This window comes from Eleutherodactylus coqui, chromosome 1 (assembly GCF_035609145.1).
Source record: "Eleutherodactylus coqui strain aEleCoq1 chromosome 1, aEleCoq1.hap1, whole genome shotgun sequence".
NCBI lineage: Eukaryota > Metazoa > Chordata > Amphibia > Anura > Eleutherodactylidae > Eleutherodactylus > Eleutherodactylus coqui.
This window is the reverse complement of record NC_089837.1, coordinates 53,922,096-53,941,151: the sequence shown is the minus strand read 5'-3', so window position 1 is coordinate 53,941,151 and position 19,056 is coordinate 53,922,096. Positions and strand designations below refer to the sequence as shown.

The following is a 19,056-nucleotide window of genomic DNA, read 5'->3' as shown; positions in this document are numbered from 1 at the left end:
TTAATTTTACTTTAGCAAGTTTAGAAAAGGTAGGGGTAGAGAGTGGGAGTAAAGGGAGGGGGTTAGTGGGTGAACTTCAGTGCTGGGTTCCTGGTATCTGATTACACAGTATCTAAAGGCCCATTTAGACCAACGATTCTCACTCAAATATCACTCAAAGCCGTCTTCTGAGTGAGCATTGTTGGGTCCTACTGCACGGACTTTGTACAGTTTTTGTTAATGAGTCGTTCATCGTTGTCTTTCAGCAAGCTGAGAGAGAACGATGAGCCTTATCAGTCCACGTGCTGAGTTCACAGCGGGATACTATTGTTTCAGCTGGTATCTCACTCGGAGTACACAGTCGGAGTATGAAGAAGACAGCGCTCCAGCAGTGTTCTGCATACCTCGCTCGGAGCGCTCAGCTGTATGTCAGCTGAGCGCTCCGTGAACACAGCAGGAGTATGCAGAAGATAGTGGTCCAGCTGTTTTCTGTACACCCTGCTCGGAGCCCTCAGCTGTATACCAGCTGAGTGCTCCGAGAAGACAACAGCCTATGCAGAAGATAGCAGTCCCACTTGTCTTCAGCATACACCGTGAGCCTTCATTTACACACTTATGCAAAATGAACACTCAAAACTGTTACTTAAACTGCCGTTTGAGCGCATTTTGAGCAATTATTGTGCCATGTAAATGCACACAACGATGATCGCTCAAAAGATGTCTTTTGAGCGATTATCGTTGTGTCTAAATAGCCCTTTAGCTACAGCTAGTATCACACAGGAGGAGATTAGATACACAGAAAAGCAGACTGTATGTACAGACAACTACGTTTCAAGAGAAAGGGAAGCTAATAAGGCTCAAATTAGTATAGAGTAGAATAAACAGAATAATATATGATATGCTTCAGTCTTCCGGCTGATGATAGAGAAACAATAGCTTATAAGTCCTACCACAGTCTAAGTTATGTAAAGAGCATCTTAAGGGGCCTCCTATGGTGTAAAATAACAAAGCAGCTGACATTCACCTCTCCTTGCTCCCCACTCATCTCTCATCGGCGGCTCGGTCCCTGATGACATCATCTTTACAGGCTGCAGTCAACGTAGGCTGCCTCCATACAAGCTGCTGCAGCCAATGACAGTGCTCACCGATTATTGCTGAGTGCTGTCATTGGCTGCAGCAGTAGGATTAGGGGACGTCACAGGCTGACTGCAGCCAGTGAACAGAGAACGCAGTGGAGACCCATAGCGGGGAATGGCAAGGGGTGTGTATAATCTGCTTTGTTATTTTACACCAAAGGAGACCCCTTGAAATGATCTTTACATAAGTCGGACAACCACTTTAAAGTTCAGTGCATTAGCCAGAATTCCCTCTTCTATACCTATGTCTATGTGAGTGATTTGCAGCTATGTATAAAAAAATGGAGCTCTGGGTATTAATCTTATATAATGAGAAAGGTGTATAGAATTATGGACCTATTGAGGTTAAATAACCAAAACGGCGTTCATTCTATTTATGCTCCCAGTTTACATTGTTCTTGTTTGATTTTTGGTAAACAATTGAAAGTTTGTTAATTTTGGCAAATAAACCTAATTTGCAATAGAGGTTGAATAATTTTGATTGCAACTGTATATGTTCTTTCTATTCCAGCTCTGCTGACCGTGGTGGGTAACGTCGCCGTGCTTGCTACAGCAGTGAAATGCTCCCCATACCTGAAGTCGCCGGATCTTCTGTCTATAAACCTAGCTGTAACAGACTTGGGTATGGCACTGAGCATGTACCCTCTGGCCATTGCCTCGGCTTGGAATCACGCATGGATTGGGGGGGACCCCACCTGCCTGTATTATGCCCTCATGGGATTCTTCTTTGGAGTAGCAAGTATGATGACATTAACAGCCATGGCGGTGATCCGATATCTAGTGACTAGCACGACTACAGCTAACCGTGAGTAACTTATCCAGCTAAGCTTAGTTTTTATTGAATACATACATGGAAAGATAAACTACTCCAATTGTCAAAATCAAAAAAACTTGTCATTTGTATGTAAAGAGTAGCCCCTACTTTAAGCATAGCAAAGAGCACCTCTGGCTTTGGTGGACTCAGTGTGACCATGTAGTGCTGCATTTCTCCTGCAGTAGTCACTGCCGAACAATTGTGTCTCCACTCCACTCACTTGTGTCGCCACTCCCAATTCTATCAGCTAATTAGATAGGAATACCCTTGAAGTCAGGGGGAAATTAACAGGAACTGAGGACAGGTATTCCAAGTCAAAGAAGTGGGCCGCAGCATTTCAGAATGAAACAAACATACATGGTGCCAATAGGCATACCTGTCCCATGTTCATGATAACTGTGGTTTGGGCAGCATGAACCGGGTGACAGGTTTCCTTTAAGTGGTCCAAACATCTTCACGTTCAATCTTCTTCGTCTGACATTTCTCCCTATTTCCCCATAAACAATCAGTTCGGATGAGTGCTCGGGTATTCTTAATAGGAAGAGGGGAAGAGGGAAGAGTAAGCTGCTACCGGACTCCTCTGGTGGTGGTCTATCTCCAAGGAGAACAAAATGATCTGGTGTTGATATTCAACATGCCTGATCTTTTTTTCCCCTGACTTCATCAGTAAAGGGGAGTTCGGGTACCCCCCCCCCTCCGCATACATATGTGATAGTTGACCAATACAGCAGGGATCATTGGGTTCAGATGACTTTTCCTTAATGTGTATGGGGCCTGACAGTAAGCTATATGTATTGAAGATCTGATGATAATATGTGTACTGTACACAATGTAGTAATGATTACTTGGTGTCATGGTAGGACTGGCCCAGAGTATCAGCCCTAATGTTGAGGCTCCAGATGTCCAGCAGAACCCTACTTGGAAATGATGTTGGAATAGGGGATAACTTGAAGTTCTGGTAGAACCCCTTTAAACTCTAATATTTTGTAAAAAATGTATACAAATTTATACTTGGGGCTAAAACCAGATATAAATAGAGCCTGAGATATACAGCACCTCCTAAAAATAAAAGCTTTTTCACATCTACGTCAAAACCTCTGGCTGGAGGTTACCGGAAGAAAAACGCTGCATTGGTGGAAAGTGGGTGGACTCCACTATACAGTCAAACCCCTAGTTTCATTGGTAAGCTGCCCGAAATCAATAGGCTAAACTTGAAACCAATGAAACTAGAGGTAATTATTTCCATAGGAATGAATGCAAATCCAATTAATTTGTTCTAGACATTCCAAAAAACACACCAAAGCACATTTTTGTACAGCATTTAGCGCTGCTTTTCAGCACAGCGCTAACTGCTGTACAGCGCTCCCATTCATTTCAATAGGGGTGTTAACACAAGCGTTTTCTGCACTGTGTTGCCCATTGAAATAAATGGGCAGCGGTTTCAGCGCTGCTGAAAATGCGGCACAACTTAGTACTGCGTTATTGGCAGCGCTAAACGCCTTAACTTCACTGCCTGAGAGAAAAAAAATCAATACACTCACCTAGCAGGTGCCATCTGTGTCCAGGGGGCCACGCGCCAAAGCCCCGTGCACGCTTGTCAAGCCGGCAGAGCATCTTGCTAGTGATGGGGATTGAAATCCCCTGCCTCCAGCAAGAGATTGCTCTGAGTAGCTGAGTCCACTGAGTGACAGCCCGCTCAGCCAATCAAAGTCAGCGCTGGATGCTCCAATCACAGTCATTCATTCATGAATGGCTGTGATTGGAGCAATCCATAAATGGCTGTGACATCAGCAGCAAGGTCATGTGGGCCAGCAGCCACCGGCAAAACTAGAAGCAAGCGACGAAAGAAGAGGCAAGATTCTGCACTGAATGATCGCCGAAACTGGAAATTGGCGAAAGACAAAGTTGATGAAAGTAGAATATTTAATGGGGTCTATCCAGCCATGTTAAGCTTCGTTCACAGATGGAACTGATTCCCCTTTCCTGCTCTCCTAACTAAGCAAGAAAGCAGATTCCCCAGTGGAGGTGTGATAGCACCCTAAGAGATTTAGGGTCACAACAAGCATGTAAAGTAATGATGTATTGCCTATGTTCTTGGCTGTGAAAAGGACCCTAGGGTGGTTTCAAACCTGCGTTTAGCGTCCTTTTAAAACTGATCAGTTTTTAACTGAATCTGGACTGATTACAAACCATAACAGAGTTGATGCATGCACCATTTTGGGGCTAGAGTAGCTGATTGGATATGCAGGTCGTTGCAAACGCCACAAGTTTCACTCTGTGAGCTCTGCTAGAGCTCTTCCTCCAAGCCAGCACAATGCACACAATACACACTCCTGGCTGGTGGGTGGTGGCTGAGCTTTTCCCTCTCTCTACTTTCCTCAAGGCTATGCTTCTGTTCTCTTGCCTCCACCTTCCCTCTACCCTCTCAGGTCACCTATTGTTTTGCTTTGCAGTATATTGATTAAAAGGATTATTTCAACACTGAAGGCAGATGGAAGTCCTTCAGTTTGCTTCTCTCTGTCATTGACTTTAAGGCCTCTTTCACACAGTGCAGTGTTTGAGAAGCAGGCTCTCAGCCGAAGAAACAGAGGGTAGAGATGTTAAAGGGGTTGTCCCGCGAAACAAAGTGGGGGTATACACTTCTGTATGGCCATATTAATGCACTTTGTAATGTACATTGTGCATTAATTATGAGCCATACAGAAGTTATTCACTTACCTGTTCCGTTGCTGGCGTCCTCGTCTCCATGGTGCCGTCTAATCTTCAGCGTCTAATCGCCCGATTAGACGCGCTTGCGCAGTCCGGTCTTCTTCTTTTCTGAATGGGGCCGCTCGTGCCGGAGAGCGGCTCCTCGTAGCTCCGCCCCGTCACGTGCCGATTCCAGCCAATCAGGAGGCTGGAATTGGCAATGGACCGCACAGAAGATCTGCGGTCCACCGAGGATGAAGATCCCGGCGGCCATCTTCACCAGGTAAGTAAGAAGTCACCGGAGCGCGGGGATTCAGGTAAGCACTATCCGTTTTTCTTTTTTAACCCCTGCATCGGGTTTGTCTCGCGCCGAACTCGGGCTATGGAAAAAAAAAAAAACAGTTTCGGCGCGGGACAACCCATTTAACCTTGTCACGGGGCTCTAGCGTTTCCTCCCCAAAGGGTAGCTTGGGACCCAACCTCGTTACTGACAGGGGGCCTTCAAACGGGGCGTAACGGTGGTTACCTGAAGTCCTGATTGTCATTTGTGATGCAAATGTTCCATCCTCTGTGGTGAAGCTTTGAGTTGAAATAAAGTAGTCTACGCAAACAGAGTGTCTTTTTTGGACAAGAACCGGGAACGTTCAGCTCTGCCTGTTTACTCAAACATGTATAAATGATAACAACAGTGGTAAAGCAGGGAGGATTCATGGGTAATTGTATCTCTACAGTCCCACTTATCCATAGGCATTAACTCTCCCGGTAACTCTCTTTCTCTTTCTCTGTCACTCACTGTCTCTCTCGCTCTCTGGTGGCTCCTCTATGCTCTCTGGACACACGTGGTTCTTGCACAGCTTCTATGGGTCCGGGCACATGCATTCCTAGTGTCGAGTTATGGTGGGCAGTTGCTCGGGAAGGATAGACCCAAGCTGGAGCAGCGGACCACCTCTTGGTCCCACTCAACTGACTCCCTCTGCTTTCTTTTTTCTTTCCTCCCGCATGACTACCATTTTATATATCACGCAAGACAAAACGATACATTTTCCAGACATCCTCAGACATGACCAGACATTAACCCATTCATGCCTGCAGCCATCCAATACACCTCACTGATGCACCCTACAAACATGACCGTGTACGAGGCAAACAAAAAACATGTATTTTGATGTGGTGTGTTACGGTATACTACCCTTGATACGCCAGCCTGGGCGCCCTAGATCTCACCCACAACCCCTATCCCTGCCTGCTTGCCTCCTGGCTAACCCCAGGCGGGCAACTGGGCGGAGGTCACGACTCTCACTAGGGACCGAAAAGGGATGCTGGCTGTAAGGGCTGCAGAAAATGGACTACAAAGACTCCATTTTGTCTCTTTGCCTGTCTGTTACAATACTAAGCTACACATATATATATTTGTATGGTTTCTAGTTTTCACTGTAAGGTTTCTAACCTTCACTTAGAAATAGGATAAATTTCACCTTGACTAATGTAGCTGGAAAAATTAATTGGGACCACCACAAAGTTTCCTATACTCTTATCTTAAGATATGTCCTGCCAAAACTCACTAACGAGCGTCAGAGGATGTATCTCAAGGCTACGCATATGGGGAGAGAAGGACACTTTTGATAAGAAACTCATGTATTAAAAAACCAATATTAATTGTATTTTTAACTGTATTTGGCATAAAGCCACCCGCTTTGTAAAATCCTATAAAGATTGAGTACTTTGTACAATAAACCAGAATGCTACACAGATACCACCATTTCTGTGTGTCCCTGCGTTCTCATGACCGGTCATATCACTTTAATTTGGAGCCCAGCAGCATATAAGCATTCCTTTGAATGTCCCCAACACTGGCATACCTGGATGGAAAGGGTAGAACACTGACAGAAAAGGCAGATGTAATTAACCAACACGAACAATACTAAGCAGAACTGAGGCAGGTGGAAAAACCTGGCAGACAATAGCAAAGTATAGCAGACAAGATGACAGAGCAGGAGACCAACAGAGGCAGACTAGCTAGCACACTGAGGGAAACCAATAACTGTCAGTGATTGCAAGTCTCTGCCCAATCTTTAAACAAAAGCCTCCGCCCAGGGGCGGGGAGAGGGAGACAGCCAACTCCCAACAGAACATAATAACAGGGAGCTCATGCACAGCAGCTGCACTCACAGGTGCGCGCGCCACCAGCACCACGCCACCCACGCCGGCCAGGCACCCGCGCCCCTGGCAGTCGGACAACAAGCTAGGGGGACGTGACCCGGGAGGACCAGCAACCGCCGCATGGTAACATGGTGTAGTGGACCCCTAAACTCTGGGCCACTACAACAGGCTACAAAATCATAGCTACAAAACGCATGTATGTGAAGCCCATGGTTTCCAATGGGTTCTTTCACATAAGTAATGTTTTGTAGCCTGAAAGAACCCATAGGAAACCACGGGCTTCACATACATGCATTTTTGTAGTGAGATTTTGTAGCCCGTGTGAAACAGGCCTTATTGAGAAAGCAAAACGGAAAGGACCCTTCTGCTTGCTTTCCATTTTGTTGAATGGGAACAATAATGCTTCAAGCTGCGCTTATTTTCCATTCAGAAAAGCTGAAAGTGAACGTAATGGAGTGAAAGCTCTCTATATTGCTCCCTATGGGCCCAATAGCTTTAGGCTTTTTTTATAAAAAAAAAAAAAAGAAAGAAAGAAAACAAAGACTGAGGGACAGACACAGATGTGAAACCACCCTTAAGGTGAAAGGAAGGTGTCTATCAGCCCACTGTTGACCCACGCCCTATTAAAGCCAACCTGTCACCAGGTGTGAGTACCATAAACAAAGTTATGATGCTCATATGAGTTTATTCCCTGGATTACAGGACGGTATTTCTTATACTTACCCGGCTCTCTCATTCAACCTGTCAGTGGGCATTCTCATAGCAATAAATAGTTTATGGTGCCCATACCTGGTTCCCTTTAACACGCTGTTACCTACGGGAAGTCATTTAGCAGAAAATAATGCTTCTCTGATTACTGTTGCTTTCCCCTGAACTAAACATTAACTCTTCATTTACTCCTCCAGGCAATACAATAAAGAAGCAAGCTATATACATTGTGATCACGTGCATATGGCTCTACGCATTCCTCTGGGCAATATTCCCATTGGTCGGTTGGGGTCACTACGGCCCAGAACCATTCGGCATTTCTTGCACCATTGCCTGGGCTGAGTTCCAGAACTCCACCAATGGATTCTCGTTCATTCTCAGTATGTATATCCTGTGCACTATTTTCCCGGCTCTAACAATCATCACTTGCTATACGATGATAGCCTGGAAACTTCATAAAGCCCACCAGGAGATTCAGAACTACGACAAGATGCCAAATGCATCTAAAGTGGAAAAGAAACTAACACTGGTGAGTGGTCGGTCTTATTCTTTGTAAACCTCGCACTTGTTGATCAAAAGGATGTGTTTACTTTATTCTGCGCATCAGTATGAAAACAGCAATACCAAATGTATGTAGTCATCGTTATGTTTTACTACTTTAGCTAAATTTAAAAAAGCTAAAAAAATGTGCTTTTTTTTAACCAATTGTGCATCACTATAAATTTGCATGACTTTAAATTTTTCTGTTGATTTTGCTGTGTGAAGGCTTGTTTTTGCAGAACGAGCTGTAGTTTTTATTGGCACTATTTTGGGGTGCATATAACTTTTTGATTACTTTTTAATCCGTTTTTGGGGATGAGTAGTGTCCAAAAAAAAGAGCAATTCTGGCACTGTGGACTTTTTGCACCATGTGGGATAAATAACACGATATTTTAACAGTTTGGACTTTTATTGATGTAGCAATACTATATTTTTATGTAATAAATGGGAATACGTTTTAAACTTTTACATTTTTGGAGTTTTTAATCAATATTTTGAACATTTAATTAAAGGTTTACGTTTTATTTCTTTAGTCCCACTAGGTGGCTTAAATATGCAATTACTTGATTGCTTGCATTATATCCTACAACACCTCTGTAGGGGCCTAATAGGTTAGCAGACCTGATGCTCGCCTTCCAGACTATCTACTATAGCCCTGACTACTAAGAAACAGGAAGAAACCAAGACTCAAAAGAAGGGTCAGTTGGACTTGATTTCCCCTTTAGGAGACATTTGATGGATATAATTATGCCTACTACTTCAGTTTTAAATACATAAAGGTCCTTTTACACTGATCGCTGGGCCATGGCATCTATGAACCACGGTCTGTTTATTGTGAATGGAGGTAGGCAGCTGGAACGCTCTGTGGTGCGCTTTGCCTCCATTCACTGAGCGATTCTTAGTCCTATGTGAAAGCACAGGAGCGATTATCACTGGAAGGACTGTATATGGATGGAAACTAGGGAAAATATCTTGCCCTAAACTAATAACCAGGAGAGGGAAACTCCTGCCTATAAGCAGAGCACTCATCCCAATAAGGACGACCCTACGGTCTTCTAGGTGCTGACTGACCCTGACAGGACAGAACACCTATAAAACAAAAAACAGAACAATACCGGGGAGTATGGAAACAAAGGAGGAACAAGCCGACAAGGCTAAACAGAGAATCAGACTCATAAGGATAACAGACAGCAGAATACACCAACGGAGGACACAGAACACAAGCAGAAAGCAAGGTAGCAAAGTAACTGCCAGAGCAGCGGCTAAACATGGAATTATGGACAAGAATCACACAACAACACTACAGCATTGTCTGAAAGGCCCAGGGCAGCTATATAGGGAGGTGATTAGAAAAGATGCATCAGCTGAGCAGGAGGCCCAGAAGCAATTAACCCTAGGAGTACTGGAAGAGAATAAATGTAAGTTCAGTGAACAGGGAGAGCAGGACGACACCCACATCTGCCAGATACAGAAGCAGAGGATTGTGTCTTAACAGTGCAACTAACAGTTATATTCCAACAGTTTCTTTCAGGTACTATAATTTCTTTTCCCAATATTACTACATAATATTATTGCATAATAAGTCGGATTTTGCATAGTGTTTTGTGAAACCAGTGTTGGTTCAGTCTTGGATTCTGTCCTCCATACAGAAATAGGTATTTTACTCTGGACAGAAAAGTGCCGTGCTCATCGTAAAAGACTGAGAGGGACAGAAACTATATAAGACGGGAACCAAAGAGGTCTCGGTGTCACATACTGTTCCCAATGGCCCCGTCCAGATTCCATTCCCTATGAAGTTTTCTGCGTAGAAGATTGAACCAGCCTAATAAATAAGAATTGAAACTCCTACTGAGGAGACAGCCAGGTCACAGAGATTAACAATGTATCTATTTATCTATGACACTAATTAGTCTTGCATGTACTATAATGCAATCAGAAGTCTCTATAATGAATAGCAGTGTCCGTAATGAATTATTGTAAGCATGATATCAATTAGGGCTAAAGATATTCAGGTGATGGGGAAAAGGCTTTGCTCCCTTCTACAAATACCAGGAAATGAGCAGTCATTCTAAATAGGCAGCATTCATCCAAGAGTAGCTGATGATGACATCACAGGACAGAAAAATCATCACCATGGATAAAATTGTGGAAACATTCTGAAAGCATTTGACATGCTGAATTATCAATTCTCCATACATTATTTCAAGAGTATATATTGTGGCCACTGAAATAGAGAGATGTGTGTCTACAGCTCCTATACAGACATGAGTGTCTCCATGGTTACAGACTACAAACAAACCCAGTGTAGTCTGGTCTTGTAGGCTGTTACTCTACTTCTTCATTTCAGTCTTCTTACTAATCTATAGACAGTATATGAGGAGGCAGAAGAAAGAAAGTACAATTGGAGGATCAGACTACGCACGGTTTGTTTGTAGTCTATAACCATGGAAATACATAGATCTGCATAGGAGCTGTGTACTCCAAATGGTTGGATGTTTCATTCAAGAATAGTTGCAAAGTTGCTTCATTTTAAATGCATTGGAGAAATATAAATATTGGTTGTAAAAGTGTACAAACAAATGCACATACTTTTCTATATTACTGACTTCTGTTTTTCTACACTATTTAGAGATTTGGTTTTAGGATTATGTGTAAGTTACTTTCTGAATTGAACACAAAGTTGTCCATTCAATGAAGAAACACACAAAATTGAAATATTAATGACTCGTGTTAGTGGTTCAGTTTTATGAATAGAATTTCTGTCACGGCATGTGGATCCGCTGAGCCTTAGAACTGACTTGACTTGAGGCTAGATCCATGGGCAGAACCTGAGGTGCCCTTGTTTTCACCTTTTTATCCCACCCCCAATCAGGATCTGGTCATCTCAGCGGGGACCTCCAAACCATTACCCTAGAAATAGTCTCAGTTAAGAGGCAGTTGATGCACTTGGTCAGGTTTTCTGTAATGCGGTCCAGAGAGTTTAGATAGGGATGTAGTTGTAGAACAGAGCTGGAGTCAGGGCAGGTGGAATACTTTCACATCCTAGATCAAACCAAAAGTTACGGCAGGCAGCAGACAAGAGAAGCTGTAGTCAAATAATAATCCAGGGTCAGGATCAGAGATTTTAGGAAAGCTGGGCGATTCAGGCATGGATCAAATACCAGCTCATCAAACAGAAACACGCTTGCACCTTCACACAATATAGAGGCTGATTGCTCAGGCACTTGCTAATGGGCAGAATAGCTCAGGACCTGTCAGGATTGGTTGAGGACTAGAAAGTCCAGCTGGCCCTCTAAGGCCTCATGTCCACGGGGAAAATGAGGCCCACTACGGATTCTCCATGGAGAATCCGTAGCGGGTCCCTCCTGCCCCGCGGACATGAGCGCTTAAAAGAAGAATAAACTTACCTCTCGCACGCTCCGGATCTTCCCTTCGCCGCGGCTTCATCTTCTCTCCGTCGCGGCCGGATATTCTTTCTTCAGCCCGACGGATGTGCATGGCACGTCGGTTGCGTGCCACGCGCATGCGCAGGCCCGAAGAAAAAAGATCCGGCCGCGACGGAGAGAAGATGAAGCCGGGGCGAAGAAAAGATACGGAGCGGGTGAGTATATTCTTATTTTAGGGTGAGCGCACACATACCCTTTCTGCCTCTTAGGCCTCATGTCCACGGGCAAAAGAAGAATTAAAATCCGCAGCGGATTTTAACTCTTCTCCTGCCCGCGGATCCGCATCCCATAGGGATGCATTGACCACCTGCGGGTAGATAAATACCCGCGGATGGTCAATAAAAGTGATTTTAAAAAAAATGAAGCATGAAAAAATCTGGACCATGCTCCATTTTCGTGCGGGTCTCCCGCGGGGACGGCTCCCGAAGGCTTTTATTGAAGCCTATGGAAGCCGTCCAGATCCACGGGAGACCTAAAATAAGAATATACTCACCTCCTCCGGATCTTCCCTTCACCGCGGCTTCATCTTCTCTCCGTTGCGGACGGATCTTTTTTCTTCGGGCCGGTGCATGCGCGCGGCACGCAACCGACGTGCCATGCACATCCGCCGGGCCGAAGAAAGAAGATCTGACCGCGACGGAGAGAAGATGAAGCCGCGGCGAAGGGAAGATCCGTGCGAGAGGTGAGTTTATTCTTATTTTAAGCGCTCATGTCCGCGGGGCAGGAGGGACCCGCTACGGATTCTCCATGGAGAATCCGTAGCAGGCCTGATTTTCCCCGTGGACATGAGGCCTTAGGGACCAGGAAACTGACAGGAGATATGGTGCCTGCAGCAGACATCATGGAAGACATGGCACTGGCCATGCCTGACAGCAGGAGGAGGTAGGAGACACCACCGACCATGATCAGTGACCATAACAATTTCATTTAATCAAAGAGCTCCTTTATAACCGCAGTAATTTATGAGTCTGTGACAGTTCCCACACAGGATGGACATCCGACAGGCGGTTCCCACAGTCATCACAGATTTTCTAGATTTCATTTCTATCTGACCATGTGAAGGATAATTTAATAATCCTTAATCTCATCAAGGTCGGTCCTGGGGGGGTCAATGGTACTCTGCCACCTGGAATTTATCCATAATTATAGTTCTAACAGTATCCACAAACCTCTAATAGTCTGGAAATGCAGCAGCTCCAATAGATGCACAAATCTAGAATTCAGTATGCCAGACCATTAAGTGACTGCTATCAGTATCCAGATTATCGGACATTATGTACCTGGAATCGAATAGTCCAGTTGAGTTATTGTACCAGGATTTAGATATCTGCACCTTATATCACAAGTACTTGAGTTGCCTTCTGCTGTAAAATTGTTTCGAAATCTATGCACCCACTCCTTAAAGGTAACCTGTCACCTGCCTAAAGCACCATAAACTACATTATGGTGCTGTTAGACATTGTAACAGGGTGTTGTATTTTTTATACTTACCGACTATCTGATGCCCGCTGCTGAAACCTGTGCGTCGGACAAAGATCTAGCTCTTTTCAGAGTCCTGTACAAGTCAATGGGAAAGTGGGCACATGCGACTCAAAGAAGATTTTGGTGCAGCCCATGGTCTTCAGCAGCGGGAATCAGGAAGCTGGTGAGTATAAAAAATACAGCACCTGGTTGTGGTTTATGATGCTTTAGGCAAGTGACAGGTTCCCTTTAAAGGGTATGTAGACTTTTGCAACTTTTATTTTTGATTGCTCCAAAGCCTAAGGTAAAGAAAAAATGAGGTATCTGAGCAATTAGTCTTGATTAAAAATTTTTTTAAATGTTTTTGTATCCAGTTTCTACACTGATCTATGTGTCTCTATGGTAACAGACTGCAAACAAACTCTGTATAGTCTGATCCTGCATTAAAATACAATCCAATTGAATCTATGAGAATAGTGCAGAATGCAGACACAGTACATAGAAAGTGATGCAATCAGCTAGTTACAAAGTATCAATATAAACTGGTAGCTGTAACCAACCACAGATTATTTGAGATGGCAACAAATACCCTGTTTCCCCGAAAATAAGACGCGTCTTATATTAATTTTTGCTCCCAAATATGCGCTACGTCTGATTTTCAGGGGGTGTCTTATTTCGCCGCGGCAAATCCGTCTGTGGCCACTAATCCCTCAATTGGCCAGCTTTGTGGACGAAATTTCTCAGAAATCTCGTCCATATGGGACAACGAATCTGTCACGGCAAAGCTGGGAGAAGCCGGTGTTGTGCTGCGGATTCATCGGCCACAGAAACGGAAAAGCGTGCAGCCAGGTCGCTTCAAAACAAGCGGCTGAGTGCCGTGGGTTTTGAAGCAGCGCTTTCCCGGCAGAAATCTTGCTGTTTATCGCTGTGGCCAAACTGCGAGATTTCCGCTGGAAATACGCTCTGTGAGAACCCAGCTTTAAGAATCACACACTGGTTGCCTGACTAACACACAGAGCCATAAAAAAATAAGGGCTGTAAAGTAATGTACCTGTCTGCAGACAGAAGTTCCTGTACCGCTTGTAAGCAGGGATGGTATTGCAGCTTCCGGCCACCAGGGGGAGCTCATCCCAGCAGACATGTACAGCAGGAACAGAACGTACAGTATGGACTTTTCCAGCCAGCAATGGGAGCTCATAGCAGCACACTCGTACAGCACAGCAGGGACAGGATAACAGCAGACTGTCTGCAGATCTACCTATACATCTGGAGGTAGGAGACAACGGCGATGGCAGCAGGGGACAGGCCTCTTGACTTGCCTGCACACTTTACTATGCCTTACTATTGGGGGGTGCCTTATATTTGGGACTTCTGCAAATTTCAGGGGTGTCTTATTTTCAGGGGGTGCCTTATTTTCGGGGAAACACGGTAGTTCCCTGCACAGACACATTCAATGAAACTCACACTCTATCTTCATAATCAGAATAAAAATAAAAGATCTACCAACATCATTTAATGGCACTGGCTGGACACAAGACAGCAGAACTGGATTTCACTTAAAACAGTCGCCTTTCCTGGGTATTAGTGGTGTCTTCTAGTACTCAGATATCCCTATTACTTACAGTAGGGACAGTTGAAAAGAAGCACTTATCAACGCTAGTATGTAACAAAGAAGGAAGAGTAGGAACTCACTTGTAAGGCCACCGTCCTTCCTTTCTGCTTTTGTTCAGCACTGAGAGGGTTAACCAGCACTGACAGGGTTACCCAGGTCTCTGCCTCTCAGTTCACCTGTGGGGTTAATTAGGCATCACTCCCCTATTTAAGGTGAGCTGATGCACTTCCTGGTTGCCTTTGAATTGGTGTTTGTTAGTTCATGACAATCAGCCTTCATTGGTCATTCTGTTCTGTCAGTTCTGCCTGCTCTCTGGGTTCTGTCTTCCTCTCTGTCTTGGGTCTGTTTACTGACCTTCTAATCTGTCTGAGGCATCTCGCATAGCTGCATCTGTCCTTATGTTTTTTTTGTCATTTTGTCTTTGCTCTGTCCTGCATATGTCTGCTGCCAGTTCCGCCTTGTTCTGTGTATTTCCCCTTCAGGGATAGACAGACCCGAGGTTCCAGCACAGGCCCGCCCTTATCGGGGCGATCGCTTTGCTTATAGGTAGGGGTCGGCGATTTTCCCTGCAGCCAAGGGTCAGTCTCCATTTTCCTGAGTTCTATCTATGCCTTTCCAGTTCTGCCTGTATTCCTGTATCTGAGTTTGTTCTGAATGTCCATCTATCTGAGGAGTCAGCCTTCAACCACTCCAGGACTGCCCTCAGCCTTAGTGGGTTGGATCAGTGAATCCACATTTTCATTAATCCATAACATCACTCTTAGATGACATGAACAGAATGGTGATGGTAATCAGGTGATGACACAAATGGATGATGATAGTCAGATAATGGAGCCAATGGGTGATAGTGAACAGATAATAGCAAACGTAACAATACCTGATCCTAATTCTAACTTTCCCCAAGTCTTCCCTTAATCAGTACCGGATGCTCACCCTAACACCAGCAAACACTGTCCCTGAGTCTCCTTAAAGACATCTCTAATGGATATCCTATCTGAAACACTGACCCTGACAAATCATGAGATGGCACTATGACCCAGAGACAAGGAAACCAAACTGAGCACACCTGTATTAAGAAGACAAGAACAGATACAAACAGGTAAAACACAAACAACAACAAGATGACTAGGAAGCAAGGACTGGACTAGATATAGCCACAGGAAGAAGACTACACTAACAAGAAATAAGCTGGATGAAAAATAAGATCTTAGAAGCATTGAAGGAATTTGGGATTAAAATACATACAGTTTGCCCTATAACCAGCAACACACAACAGAAGGCAGGAATATATAAAGAGAAGCTAACCAATCAGGAGCATCACTTCAAATGAGACTGACCTGTAGCAGTGTGGTCAGCAGCCCCACTCTTATGGATCAGCTGTGAGACAGTTGCATAGCAGAAGCATTTCTTCTATTTGTAACACATCACCTTATTGGTGGCTTCTAGTCAATGACCATTTTTTTCTCTACTCTCTGAAGAGAACTATTTATCTCTATCTAATACATTGCATAAACATGCCACTGAACTGTGTAATACTTGATCTCACTTGTGGTAAGGCTGTAAGCAAACTGAACATTTGCTGCTGGGTTTTCCCACCAATTACATCTGATCACTGGGTGTCCCAGTAGGGGGACTCTCTAGTGATTCCTTTATTATAGAGTGATCTTTCGAACAAAACTAGCATAAAGCGGACAACTATTTTTAGTTCAGAATTTCATGCAAATTTCATCATGTGAGTAAACTGTGGTATTTTTCTCTTGTCTAGATGGCGGTACTGGTGAGTTTGGGATTTCTGGTGTCTTGGACGCCCTATGCAATTGTCAGCTTCTGGTCTATATTCCACTCAAGTGCAAGCATTCCTCCGATTGTCTCTTTACTCCCCTGCCTCTTTGCGAAGTCATCCACGGCCTTCAACCCCATCATTTATTATATGTTCAGCAGAATATTCCGGCAAAAAGTAAAGCAGCTTAAGTGTTGCTGCGGCTGGAGAATCCATTTCTTACAACAGGACAACTCAGGAGAAAATCCAGCTGTGTCCGTCATCTGGTCCGGCAGAGAGAACATACAACTCTCTTCAGTTCTTAAGTTCAATAAAGGGCAAACAAGCTCAACGATTACCCAATAAAGGAACTATAAAACTGATCTGGTCATTTTCACTGATTGGTGGCAGCTATTTTGCAAACTGCAGAAATACAATGGTATACAATGGTGGGGCCACCATGGTACTTGTACCTCATGGACATCTGTTGGTTCCTGTTGATGTAAAAGTATCTAACGAACAATTGATAGACTGCAATAAGTAAAAAGATCTGCCCATAAATGGTTGCCTTCATGTTATGTTGGGTAAATGAGAAAATTTAAAGGGCACTTGTCACAATAGAATCTTTGTCTTGGCACACCAATAAGATCTCCTTAGAGAGAGTACATAGTGGAAGTAACTTCAACTGTGAAATGATACCCAAAGTGCTAGGGATCACGCCAAAAGCTAAAGCACTCCTACAGCAAAACTCCTCATCTCAAGGCTCTTGGACAAACAGAAGAATAAATATGCACCCAGGCAACCTATAGACATGCTTGAAGCAAAAATTGTTTCAAATGAGTTAAGGATGAACCACATGAAATCTCAAACACCTTCTGATTGGATGCAATAGGTCACAGAGGACAATTAATAGATGCCCTGTGTTTGAGGATTCTTTCGGAGTGACATACTGTATGCCCATGAACATGAAATATGGTACCCTATATGACTTTGTACAGTATCTCTGCTGGTATAGGTTTTGCTCCTTTGTTGTTTTTTTAATTATTTTTTTCCCCTTTTTTGGTATTTGCTTTAGTTTTTTCCCTCATTTTTATTTCTTTGTTGATGACAAGGAAGACCATTTCTATATGAAGTTTTAAGATTTCCACCAAATAAAAACATTATTAGAATAGTAAAGAAACTTCAGCCCTGTCGCGAATGATGTTGTACAATTTGTAAAATGTTTTCCTGGATTCACTTGTTTCAGAGATTGCTAGGGATAATAATAAAAAAAATCACAATTTGGGCTCAAATTTTTGGAACATTCTTTTTACTGCCATAAAGAGAGAGCGTAAAACATCCCCACTCGTATATTTGATAGTATGAGCTCATGAGACATGTTAAACCTATGACAATACCAACCTATTCTGTGTAATCATGGTTGCTGTAATCTCCTGGCTAAGGCCTTAGTCACACGGGCGTTTTTTCACGCGATTTGCGCATCGCATGACGGATGCGCATGCGCAAATCGCGTGACCGGCGCCCAAAAATCGGCCCAAAAATCGCCCGAAAATCTGCTCCTAGCCGCGTTTCATTAGAAACGGGCCGGAGCTGTCCAGCGCATTGCATTCAATGGAGACGGCAATACAGCGGCTCCATTGAATGCAAGCGCTGCGGGCGAGTGTGGGATGAATTGTCGGGAAGGGGTTAAATATATAACCCCCTTCCCAGCAATGCATCCTGAAAAGTGAAAAAATAAAAAAAATGTATGTACTTACCTGCTCCCGGCAGCTGGAGATCCCGGCGGCCGGCCTGCAGTGGGTGTGAAGGGGGTGTGACTCAGGCTTGCCCCTGATTGGCTCAGCGCTGAGCCAATCAGAAGCAAGTCTCAGTCACACCCATTCATGAATTCATGAATGGGTGTGACTGAGATCAGCCTCTGATTGGCTCAGGCTGAGCCAATCAGGGGCAAGCCTGAGTCACACCCCCTTCACACCCACTGCAGGACGGCCGCGGGGATCTCAGGCTGCCGGGAGCAGGTGAGTACATCCTTTTTTTTTATTTTTTCACTTTTCAGGATGCATTGCAGGAAAGGGGTTATATATTTAACCCCTTCCCGACAATTAACCCCGCGCACGCCGGCAGCCCATTGCTTTCAATGGAGCGGCTGTATTGCCGCTCCATTGAATTCAATGGGCAAACATCGTTCTTCTCTGCCACAGCTGTTCCAGCTGTGGCAGAGAAGAATGATTTGTCTTCTATATGTTCTCATTGGGGTCGGCGCTGCTTCCGCCGGCCCCATTGAGCGCATATAGAGAAGAGAACAGGAATCGCAGATCGCAGATAGGTGCGATCTGCGATTTCTGTTCTCTAATTTATCGGACGAGCGCATAAAAAGCGCTCATGTGTCCGATACCATTGCAAAGCAATGGTTTTAAAAAATCACCGGACGCATGCGCATGCGCAAATCGCGGCAATAAACGCCCGTGTGACTGAGCCCTAACTATGAACAATGTCTATTAAAAAAACAGTTGCAAGAAAAACTAAGTGAACCCTTCGGAGTAACCTGGACTTCTGCATTGATTAGTAATAAAATGTGGTTCAAGTCAGAATTATGGACAAACACAAGCTACTGTTGTGGTACTGTTCATGTTTTTTTATTGCGCACATTTAGCAATTATCCCCAGTGCTGTGAACCCTTGAACTTAACAACTTGTAAGTACTCCTTTAGCAGCAATCAATTCCACTAAACATAGAATCATAGAATGGTATAG

The 19,056-nt window shown here is 44.2% G+C and overlaps 1 protein-coding gene across 1 annotated transcript in view; it reads left to right on the top strand.

Moving 5' to 3' along the window:
• The window catches only part of LOC136609541 (opsin-5-like), a 33,792-nt gene extending 16,098 nt beyond the window's left edge, over positions 1-17,694 (top strand). Inside the window, exons 2-4 of the mRNA XM_066589159.1 lie at positions 1,627-1,920; positions 7,683-8,014; positions 16,310-17,694. Of these exons, the coding sequence (XP_066445256.1) occupies positions 1,627-1,920; positions 7,683-8,014; positions 16,310-16,669 (986 nt within the window). The 3' untranslated portion in view covers positions 16,670-17,694. The remainder of the gene's footprint in view (positions 1-1,626; positions 1,921-7,682; positions 8,015-16,309) is intronic.
• The last annotated feature ends 1,362 nt before the right edge of the window (positions 17,695-19,056 follow it).